Source organism: Anastrepha ludens, chromosome 3 (assembly GCF_028408465.1).
Source record: "Anastrepha ludens isolate Willacy chromosome 3, idAnaLude1.1, whole genome shotgun sequence".
NCBI lineage: Eukaryota > Metazoa > Arthropoda > Insecta > Diptera > Tephritidae > Anastrepha > Anastrepha ludens.
In genome coordinates this window covers 133,244,724-133,256,919 of record NC_071499.1, presented here as the reverse complement: position 1 = coordinate 133,256,919, position 12,196 = coordinate 133,244,724, and the positions used below count along the sequence as shown (strand labels likewise).

At 32.8% G+C, this 12,196-nt stretch overlaps 1 protein-coding gene across 46 annotated transcripts in view; it reads right to left on the bottom strand.

Moving 5' to 3' along the window:
- LOC128859375 (sodium channel protein para) overlaps window positions 1–12,196 on the bottom strand; it is a 65,858-nt gene that overhangs the window by 44,109 nt on the left and 9,553 nt on the right. For 25 of the 46 annotated variants that reach the window (XM_054096369.1, XM_054096366.1, XM_054096371.1 and 22 more), the window contains 7 exons: window positions 11,839–11,871; window positions 8,010–8,165; window positions 7,714–7,919; window positions 1,991–2,119; window positions 942–1,033; window positions 555–831; window positions 108–417 (listed from right to left, as the gene is read on the bottom strand). In XM_054096369.1, coding sequence (XP_053952344.1) covers window positions 108–417; window positions 555–831; window positions 942–1,033; window positions 1,991–2,119; window positions 7,714–7,919; window positions 8,010–8,165; window positions 11,839–11,871 — 1,203 coding nt within the window. Of the gene's footprint in view, window positions 1–107; window positions 418–554; window positions 832–941; window positions 1,034–1,990; window positions 2,120–7,713; window positions 7,920–8,009; window positions 8,166–11,838; window positions 11,872–12,196 lie in introns of those variants that run through there. The other 21 variants (XM_054096391.1, XM_054096383.1, XM_054096392.1 and 18 more) reach the window with 3 other exon arrangements.

The following is a 12,196-nucleotide window of genomic DNA, read 5'->3' as shown; positions in this document are numbered from 1 at the left end:
TCATTGGGTTGAGTAAATATTTCCACTCTAATCGGCCTGCTCGAGCCTGGCTGCTCGGTGCCAAATTAAAATTGAAAATATTTACTCGCATGCATAGTACTACTTACACGAATCGCCTCCTCTTCGGCAGCCTCTTCTTCTTCGGCCTTCTTTTGTAATTCGTCATAAGACATGGCAACAATGGCCAAAATCAAATTCACAAGATAGAATGAACCTAGGAAGATGATGACTATAAAGAACAGCATGTGCCAGGGACCAGCCGCTCTAAGAACGAGCTGGTACAAATCTTCCCAAAAGTCCTGTGTCATTAGACGGAACGCCGAGAGGAAAGCCCAACCGAATGAATCGAAACTGGTATATCCATAGTTTGGATTTGGGCCAAAGCCCTGCAGACAAACGTACTCATCACTACATTGCCTATACATGAACAGATAAAAATGTTTAAAAACAAGAACATGATCGGGTACATATTATTTATATTTTTAAATATTTTGCAAAGCTTTTCTGATTATTTTTTCATACGATATTTCAAAGTTCGTAAGTAAGTAACTCACCCAGCTCCCGAAATATTCCCGCAGAGAGGAAAGGAATATCCATCGTCCTCTGAATACCAATTTGAACTGTTACGGTTATGATAGTCCCAGTTTTCATCAGTCAGATTTCCCCATGAACCGTCTAAGGGAAATTTTTTAATGCACTTCTGTGTTAGAACACCCATGTAAATTTGTAGCCCCATCAGCGCGAAAACTGACAGCGAGAACATTGTTAAAATTATCACATCACGCAGATTTTTTACTGATTCTATGACAGCTCCGACAATTGTCTTCAAGCCTGCAAGGATGAGAATAATAAGCGTAAGAGGTGGCTCGTTTATGGAATGTAAAGACTTGCCAATGTAATATATATTCCTATTGGAGATCGAAACAAGTTAATTTATTTACCTGGCACTATGGCTACGGTTTTAAGTGCTCGCAGGACCCTAAACGTTCGCAATGCTGCGAGGTTACCTAAGTCAATACCCATAGTCACATAACTATAGAAGAACATTCAATGCGAAAGATATATCACACAAAGGAAGGAATAAAATACAAACGTTTTGTTAGTTAATTTGCAAATAATTCTCTTTTTTTTTGCATAAAATAATTGTGAGCAGTTGTAAATATCTCATCCTGATGAAAGTCACTTAAAAAATAATCGGGGAGGTCACAAAACGCTAAGCGTTGGTCTTACTCAAAAACTAGTTGGCTTTACTTTACTTTACTCAATGAATATACATGTTCAATGCGTAAGACAATGTGTATGTATTTTCACTTAAAAATGTGTGTAAAATTTTTAGAAGATATGCACATTCTCACGTCTATAGTTTATGTACAGTCAAATTTTGGAAATATACATATTTACATAAAATAGCTTTAAACAAAATGCTTTTGAGTGAGTATATGTGAGCATATTATTAGTGTAATGAACATTAACTCCACAATTGGTTATAGTAATTTAGTAATAATTTTCTAAAACGCTGAAAGAGGAAGGGAAGTAGGTATGTCAAGTTGATATGAATTCGGTTTAAATGTGAGGATACATGTATAAAAATATTGATTCTACGTTTCTTGCTCCCATACCTTGAATTATATTGAGCTATATTGATTCAATATAGAATTTTTGTTAATATTTTAATTTTTATTTTTGTTTTTATTTTTTAAATGAGGAATAGCTATTTAGGAGTATAGTTATGGGAGAGTAAATGATAGGATTTTTACTAAAACATTATGTGATCGTTACAAATTACAGACGATTTAGAACTAGACCAATGCATATACATATGTAATCATAGATAATGTAAAAATTCCGTCAATTTACGAAAAATGTTAAATAAGTATAGCTAATGTAAATGCATGGCTTACGAAATAAAAGTGATTTGAAATATGTAAAGAAGGACGCTCTATAAAATGGTAACTGAAAATTAGTAAAATATTATTTATTATAAACTCACGCTAAAGCTATTACTACGAAGTCCAGCCAATTCCATGCATCTCTAAGATACGTAAACGGGCATAAAATGAAACCTCGTGCCATCACTTTAACAGCTGATTCAAATGTGTAGATTCCGGTGAATATCACCCTAAAAACGAATTTTTAAATTTTTCTGTAGCTTCACGTTGAACTTTTTCACCTGTGTTATTTTATAAGCATTATTAATTATAATAACTTTTTATTTTTAGAATGTGTTTATAGTTTTACCTTAAAATTATTTTCAAATATATATAGTTTTATTTATTAGAAAATTATTTTGATATAAAATATTACTGTTTGCTTCCTTAATGTTATGATCGGTAACGAAAATACTTTCTGATATGTTCTACATAAATTAATTAAGTTAACAATATGATTTGCTCCTAAAATAAATGTTTTCTAGCAAAAACTAGTTGGCTTTCAATAACATTGAAATGTCAAAATATTTATTCCCTCGCACACCACTTATATATTACAAATTTGATGTATTTCCGTCTCATTTTACTATGCATAGGCTACTTATGACCTTACTACTGAACACATTGACTTTAATAATTAAATGGTACTCGATTGCTCCTTCCTGTAGCATATCATCGCTATCCATGAGCTCCGGTTCATGATGTTGGTTTCCGACTGTGGATGTTGTTCCTGACGCTCAAAACTCAGCAGCCGCTCAGTTTCATATATTATGAGCAAGTTTTAACTTATTTTACTAAACATTTTTTTATAGGTACGTGTTTATATTTCTGTAGTCAATGGCGACAATGCAATATTTGTCTTAGATTTATTGGTTCATTTGCTTTTTTCCGCTGCTAGGGTACTCATTCAATAACCAAATCTACGATGACAATATTGACATCAGCTAAAAAAATGACGTTACTTTTTCCGTCGCTAGATTACTGCTGATTTACATCAAAAGTGAATTTTAATTCTACATACATAATTTATATTAATATTTTTCTACTGAAAATGTTTAGTCCGTTAACTTCAAATGATAATATGTACATACATTTAATGATTATATTCTCCTTTCTACGATATATGTATGTATATAGGTATTCCTATTCGCTATTGTAAACTATACGTATATACATATATATTTACACATTACTAATAAGATTGGGGAAACTTTATCTGAAATTTATCGCACGATTCGGAGGCTACATTTAACAATTTAATTTATTTCTTATTATTATCTAATCATCATTACAAATTGTTTAAACCTATCATTCTTTGGTAACAATGAATTTTTAATTTACTTTTTTAACTGTTTTACAGCAGATTTTTGGCAATGGAACAAATATAAAATACATATGGGGATAGGTTTGTTTTTGTACATGGTGTAACGTTACTTCTCACACATGAGAAAATCCATATGTACGTATCGTAGGACCCAGCGTGAAAAAATATCCCAATTGTATAAAATTACATGGCATGACGAATATATATCAAATCAAAAAAGTCTAGAGAATTCATGAATACTTGTTTAATAATAGTCATAGAAAAACAGCTATTTTTAAATATTGGTTATCTAATGGATGCACAGTCAACCAATAGAAAAAATTAATAATGTGAAATTTCAATAAAATTGGTTCATTAGTTTTGAAGTTTGTGAGCACTTTTTTTTCATTTGATACTGTTCAAATATTCCTGTGAAATATGCGGGACAATGATTTCACGACTACTAACATTTATTAGAGAATAACGAAGAAGAGAAGGAAAGGAATGTGTAAGAATGAGGTTGCCACATTGCATGAATAAGGCTGATGACAAATTTGATAGGTAATTTCTAACACTTCCTCTCAAATCTGGCATCATTCACAAAATGGTAGCTAAATTATAATATACGTTTTACATATCATAGAATGGTCAAAGAATTGTTTATTTTTTTATTTCCGGGAGTCCTAAATGGTGTGAGAGCCCACTTGTCATTGCTTAGGAACAACACCTTCTTACTGATTGGAGCGCCATCTGTGTTTCACATTTTTCTGCCAGAAGGATTGCACAGATGGTTGAAGACTTCACTAAACTTGATGTGTCTGCGCTATTACCGCGGTTGACCGCTTCCTCTTGCTAGTGCCACTGATGCAATGTGAAACTGTGTGTTTTTCTTTGGTTTTTGCTTGTTTTAGCAGACACAATACAAATAATGCGCTGACTATTTTGCGGGAGTAGAAGAATACGTTTTTGGGTTTAAGGAATAATACTTTTTTTTAGAAAGTAGGTAAATTTGGAAAAGTGCGAGCCGCAACCTCTGGGAGGGCAGGCTAGTGCACTTACCCTAGACTACCGAGGCCGCAAATTGATGATCAAACAATACTAAATTCAAAATTGATTCGAGATGGAGCTCAATCCGAGTAGCCCGGCACACTTCTCATGCTTTTCTTCCGTTAGGTTCTTGGTAAATATAACCGCCAACATATCTTCAGTTCACTGGTATTCGATTTGTATGTCTCCTATGTCAATTGTTTCACGAATGAAGTGATGATGTATGTCGATATGTTTCGTTCGGTTGTGGACAACTGGATTTCTGCATAATTTCTAGGCACTTTGATTGTCGTTGTAGATTAACACGGATCCGCCCAGCACGTCACAGAAAAATCGCTTCAAATATATGGCTTCCTTTGCTGAGTCGGACAAAGCCATATATTCGGCTGGATGCATCCACAGTTTTTTGTTTACGGAACTTCCAACTAATACAGGCTTTCGCATATTTGATTGCAAATCCGGTGTAAGACTTTCGATCAGCGTCCGCGTAGCCCTTCAAGTTTTCTTGAAATGACTCGAATACTAGACTCAAATCTTTCGTGTGTTTAAGATATCGAAAAACCCACTTCGCTGTCACCTAATGCTCTTTGCCATAGCTGGTATTGAACTAGCTTAATACGCTAAGTACATAAGCGCTCTGATAAGATTCTGGTACGGAAGTGTTTTGACTTCTACAATAACTGTTCTTCTTTGGTGGTCGGAAGCATGCACTTCCTCAATTTGAGTCCTGAATTCGCTGGAGTACTTACATGTTTGCATTCAATCATGTTGAATTTTTCGATACATACTTCGATTGAGACAGCGAGATGGTGGTCGTTTGCTGGAAAAATTCGATCCCGATGCAATACATTAACTTCCCCAAGTCCTTCATTTCAAAGGTTGATGCTAGTTTTCCTTCTATTCGGTTTAAAGAACTTCGGTTGCTTGATGATATGATGAGACGATAAATGTTAAATTGCCATTATATTTCGATATGTACACGCACGGATCGCATTTCGATGAAATCATATTCATTTCTTTCTTCAATTTTTCATCAAGACGCTTGTACCATCAACGCAGTGGTTTTCTTAGTAAGCATACTTTATTGTCGGCATATCTCTTTGCTTGGGTCGTGCTTAGTACATTTTTGATGTCAACTGGCATTTCCATTCAGATCTCTGTGTCGATTCTCTCGTTCAAGTACGCGCTCACAAAATCTTGTTGATGCACCTGAAAACCCAGCTTACTAGGTATGGCCATCAGTATTCGAATCGAACTCAAACGTGCAACTGGCGCGAAAAATTCGTCGTAACCGACTTCGGCTCTTTGAGTCAACCCTTTTGCAACCAATTGGGCTTTTCGAAAGTCTATAGTGCCATCAAATCGTAGTTTCGTTTTTAGGGTCCATTTGAGGTTCGATAATTTTCTTACCACAGGGGCGTTCGACATTCTGCCATGTGCCATTTTTCAATAGCATGTTGTATTCCTTAAGCATAACTTGCTTCCATTTGTTTGCTTCGGAGCACCTCAACGCATGTGTGTAGTTTTCTGGATCTTGAATGAAATTCTTCGCCACTTGACGTGGTATGGGCACTGGTTGCCGCAACTGTGTATGAATGTATTTTTCGTGGTCTACCCTTCTTTCCAGTTTTCAACTTTTGCGAACGCCCTCTGCATCTCTTCAGTAGAACTTCAGTATTGTCATCATCGTCGCTTTCGGTTTTCGTATTTATTGATTCAATTTCTTCTACCTCAAGCTCAGTCCACGTCTTAAACGATGTTTGACCACCCATGCTCTGAGTTGGGCAACGATTTCGTATGTAATTTGCCCAAAACATGGAGGAAAGGCCGGACTGGATCAAAATATAGCATACCATTTCTAAGAGCGTTCGGTTTTTCCTTTGGGGCATGTAGCGGTGTATATTCGAGGGTAAATTCGTGACGTATGCCTTCAGACTTCATAAAGTTTTCATTTCATTACAGGTCGCATACGTTGCTACTCACTAATTCGAGTAGCTCTTCGCTTCTTCGTTCAGACTTCGAAAAAGATTTTGTGTTTATTTCCCTCAATGCATACTTTCCACGATTTTAAATCTATGGATGCATTCGTTTATATGCCTATTGCTTGTTAACGTAAAGTGCACCTTCTGCCTCCGGCGTGGTGTTACGTTTACGCGCTTCAAATTCTTCCAAGATTTTCACTTTTGACGCCTCGATCTTCGACCAACGCCGCCGTCAGTTATTTTGTGCAGAATGAGTGAATTCAATAGCATTGCTTGTTGTGCATGTTGTGCTTGACATGCCAAATTTACTCAATGGTAGTTAGTCGCGCACATATCTATTTTCTCATGAGTGAGAAAAAAGATTTAAATTTGTTTATTACTGTACGTATTTATGTACATAGTACTCGTATATAGTAAATATGTTGTAGTATGCGATGTTCACTATATATTAAAATCTACATGTTACTAATATTGACTTTAGTACCCTTATAAAATGAATACCGTATGGAATTTATATTAAAACGAATAAAAATAATCTAGATACTAATGTTACTAATTAAAGTATTCACCTCAAATTGAATTTGGACATTAATCTCAACATGAATGGTATTATCTAAAAACAAAATAATGGCGTTTGAGTACACACATTTAAGTAATTCAAGAAATATAAACACAGATGTACTATAGTTTATGTATTCAAATGATAGTATTTCGTAGGTTCTTTTTTCTTATTGTCTAAACACTACTAATGAAACTGTAATGTATTTATCGGTAAATAATTTTCACTACCAAAAAGTTCTAAATTAAATACTGTACATATATTGTAATATATTCGTACCGTACTATTTTTTCGATATTTACTTTGATTTAAAAATTTGTACTGAGTATTTTACAAAACTACCTAAGTACTTAGAACCATCATTCGAGTATTAAAATAATTATTCATACATAATCGAAGGATAAATATTTTCGATTCAAAGACTAAAAATGTATAAAAATTACTTTAAAATAATTATATTATGTATGAGTATATATTTATTTCTTAACCTATGGATAACCATTTATGTATAAGTGTTTACAATTTTACTTGATAAATAAATGCGTACAACTCAACTACAAGTACAATTTTCGCTAATAAAAGTGGTTAAGTAATCTAAAAACTTGTAGTTTAAGTAAATAATTACGTACGTATCTAAACATACACATACGAGTATAATTAAAGTTCATTATTAAGTACATAATTATATGTTCTTTGTAAGTATGCGAGTATATATTAAAACGTGTCCTAGTTGGCAAAACTATTATAAAGGGAAATTTACACCAGTGCATGTACATATGTGTGTCAGCCTACAAATACTATGATGTATTTATATATGTACATTTGTCGGCATTTGAGACAAGAATAAATTTTATAAACTCACGTGAAGGAACAATATTGGAAGGTTATACTTACTCAGTGGATTCGACTGTTGGCGTTGTCGGCATGATCATCAGAATACAGTTAACCAGAATAGTTGTAATTATAAATAACGAAAATAACGGATGTACTAAAATGTAAATGGCTACGCGACGTATGGGATTGAACGGGTCGAGCAACCACATTGCTTTGGATGCAGAAAAGCGGAAAATATCTTTTCCCTTACTTACAACTACAAAGGTCTGCAAGAAGAATACACGATAGTTGTACACACGTACTTGTAAACTCCATTTAATATTTAATGTTTTGTGGGAAATTGTTATTAGACTTACCAGTACGTTGTTATAGTACGGGTCAATATCCTCGAGAGGAGTGGAGGCCAGTTCCGGTGGGAAGCTGCCCTGCAATCGAACAGGTATTGGCACGCCCTGTTCAAGTGTAGGATCCGGTTGTGGACCTTCATCCTCATCCTCGTCATCATATCGGATCTGAATGTTGTCGCGCAGTTATTTTTCATTATATGTAGTAGGAAGTTTTGTAAGGTAGTACGAAAAATATATTTGAAAAGATAGGTTAGTAAAGTCTCATAAGATAATTCTGACAATAAATACTGCTATGCATGAATATCAAATGTACATAAATGATATAAGATTTAATAGAAATTATAAACAAATAATTATGTGATTAAATAGAAACATATGGTGGGTATTTGTGGGACAGAATTTAGCTTTCAACCGAATTTTTTTAATTTTGAATTCAAATATTGTGTGGATTTTCATTGATTTGCCTTTTATTTCCAAAACTATTGTTCTTGATTTTTGGTCCAAATTACGCATTTTATATAAGGATCAAAGCGAGATTACTCAAAATATATATGACTAATGCCAAACTTATTTATAAACTATGGTGCTATTTATAAAAAATGCGGAGTAGAAGTGTGATGTGAATAATAATAAGTCATAAATAAATAATGCCAGTTCAACAGAAAAATTATAATTTTATAGAAACTATAAACAAATAATTATGTGATTAAATAGAAACATATGGTGGGTATTTGTGGGACAGAATTTAGCTTTATATTTTAATATACGTATACACGTGTCGTTTAAGTGATAATAACAATTAAAGCAGTTATAGATACATATTAGAAATAAAAATGTAAAATATGTTAAAATAATATTGGAAAGCTGTAGCTTAAAGTAAAGTATTATAAAAAGTAATCTTATGTATAACAATAAACTATCACAATTTAAATGAATGCTTGCAAAGTGATTGAAAAATATACACACAATTGACTAATATGTATTTAACAAAAGACACACATAATCCGTTAAGCTGTTGCCTATGGAAGAAGAACTTCCAGAACTGGAAACTGTTATTTACTATGTATGTACAATATATTAGATTAAGAGTTATAAAAGACTGCAGTTCCGATTTGAACGTATGTGGGCGATAAGGATAATATATAAAGATATGCATATATCTTGGTTCTTCCTTATAGCCGATTTACCAACGTATTGGAACCAGAATCTTTTATATTTTTTAATCATATATGTAATGTGTGTATAGTCATATATGCTCGTATTTCCAAAGGGAAAGGTTTTGTTCCCAGTTTTGTTATTCAACTTTATACATCTATTAAAACATATGTCTTTTGAGTGGGAATTTATGAAAATAAAAATCTACACAGGTATATCTACGCGACAGTAACATTTACAAGCAATAGTTTTCTTATAACTATAAGTTTCAGTTAAGGTTGTAGTTGCTAACCTAAATCAGTCCATGTCATTAAATTAAAAAAGATGACAATACTATATATAGTACAACAAAATTATATTCACTACAAATAATGACTAATATAGATAGCATGGCATTTGACAGTTACCTTTTACTCATTGACGTTATGGTTTTAGGGTTTTCTCAAAATGTTACCTTTATGTTAATTTTACTTATAGTTTCCCAAACGAAAGAAATGAAAATCGTTAATGTGGCTTGTTGGTGAATGCAATATTACCCATTTTACATAAGCTTATGTGTGGATATGAAAGCATGCAGATACATATGTACCAGCGATACATTCGGTACATATGTATGCACATAATAATGTGTAATGTGTATTATATTACACATGCATACATATGTACATATGTTTGGCTGGAATTTCGAGGGTAAATGTACAGCCCAACACCAAATCATCAGACATCTGCGTAGTATGGTCAAAAGAAAATTGCTCCTGATTTCCTATTAAACTATAATTAAGGAGTAATAAACTCAAGCCTATTTTTGTAAAAATGTTTGGTTTTGTTGTATTCAAATTTTGATGTCCCATCAGATATCAATGTCTAAGACAATGAATTTAGTGAGTGCTATCTAGATGCCAAATTATAAAATTGTCCCCCTCATTTATCCTGAAGTAAAAGGGAGAATAAACTCATAATGTAAATACTTGTGTTTGAGTAAATATATACATGTATTTGAGGTTATATATTTGCTTTCACATGCATTTAAACCATGTGACCTCTTGCAAAATGTTCAATTATTATGGTACGCGTGTCAGTATAAATGCATGTAAATGTGTATGTATGTGTTAAACATGTCTATTTGTGAAATGAAAATATTTAACCGTCAATTAAGTTTAAAGCTCTGGAATGTAGCTATTAAATACACATATAGCATAATGAAGGTAAAATTTAAGGATTTAAATAGCATTCATAGAATTGTATAGAATTTATCACTGCCAAAAATACGTACATATGTTTTGTGATGCAATTATACTTCAAAACAATTGTAGCATGTACTCACACTTAGACAATGATTACAAGTTAAAAACATAAGGATAATAAAAAAACATATACATATATAAGATGTACGGCAACTGAACATTTTTGGGAGTCATGCTTTTGTAAGTAGTCCTTGGAGGAGATTGTGTACAAAATGCATGGCTTGCTATTATTGAAACACCAATAATAGTTGAAAACAAAAAACAAACTTATTTTGGATCCAAATATTAATAGCAGTATGGCAATTTAAGCTTCAGAAAATTTGAAAAGTGAATGAAAGGCAAGGTGTGAGGTTTTTAGTTCATACTAAAAGCGAAGTAACTAAAATGTAAGCATTTAGAACAAAAGATATAATTGAGCTTTTAAACGAAATATCACAGCCGTGGTATTCAAGCCATGCATGTATGTATGACCCGATTTACACGAGGAGACATCTGGAAGGGAAACATTTTGTTCAAGGGTGAAGGACGGTCGGGGAAGAGAGAAGGGATTTTGTCTCCCGTACTCGGCGACACGCTTTGCTCTTCTTATTCGTATTTCTTATCTTAAAGCAATTTTTGACAGTTGCTTCATTCGTTCTCTTCTTTTGTGGAAGAAAGTTCTAAGTTATGTGTTGGTTTTCAATCAAACGGAAGATAACAACGATGACAAACATCCGAACGCTGCTTGGGAAATGCACGATTATTTTTGCTAGTAAAGTATGTAGGTATAATTTAAAATAGTTATGGGACATGTTTACGTTGATTTCTAATTTTTCCCTGCATTTCTAGATACTCAGGTTAATTTTAAGTTAATTATTTACATATCAAGTATTTTTAATTTAATTTTTTTTATTCAAGTATAAAAACAAAAAATTATTTATTATTTAACCAGTTTGCATTTTTCATTCATATATTTAAGAAACTGTTGTCGAACGCTCTCTGCTTTACATGTAAGCGCGTGTTAGAATACATCCGAACCAGACGATGCTAAAGTATTAAATGTCAAAATGTCGCTGAAACATTTTTGCCCGTGTGTACGCGAATGAAACATCAAAAGAGAATTTCCAGTGTCTCCCTTCCAGATGTCTCCTCGTGTAAATCGGGACTATGTTTGTATAAGCATAATATTTGTTATATCTGTTACAAAACTCCCTTAATTAGGTGATAGTGAAACAGGGTGAACACGAAAGTATCGGATTGAAATTAGTTTCAGAAGACTAAACTATTTAAAAGCTCATTTTAAAGATCATTTCATTTTAAGATTGTAAATAAAAATTAAATTAAAGCTTATCTGAGTAGGTAATAAAGTGCTTAGATGTATGTATGTAAGAATAAAGTAGAATAGATCAAAGAAGCTGCTTTAATAAAATTGTAGATTCGCTATTTTTGGAAAGTCTTACTTCTTTTTGTTTTTTCTTGCGACCATATTGCGGCTGAATGAAGATTTTTACGATATTTTTAATTATATTTGAAAATTAATAGTATGCATACAGTTATGGAAAATATATTAAAAAAAAATTGCAGGCAGATGCTCAGCCACGCGATGGTGATTTATTTGGAAGCGATGGCGTTTCGATAATGTATGTGGCCGACATCAATAACGTAGCATTTTAATTATGTTTTTTTTATTAGAGACATTAGGGAACCCCGAAAAATAAAATGTACATAAAAATAGGGAAAGTTTATTTGTTTATAATTTTAGGAAGAAAAAGATAGAGAAAAAGAGAGATAGAAACAAAACGATATGTATAACTTTCA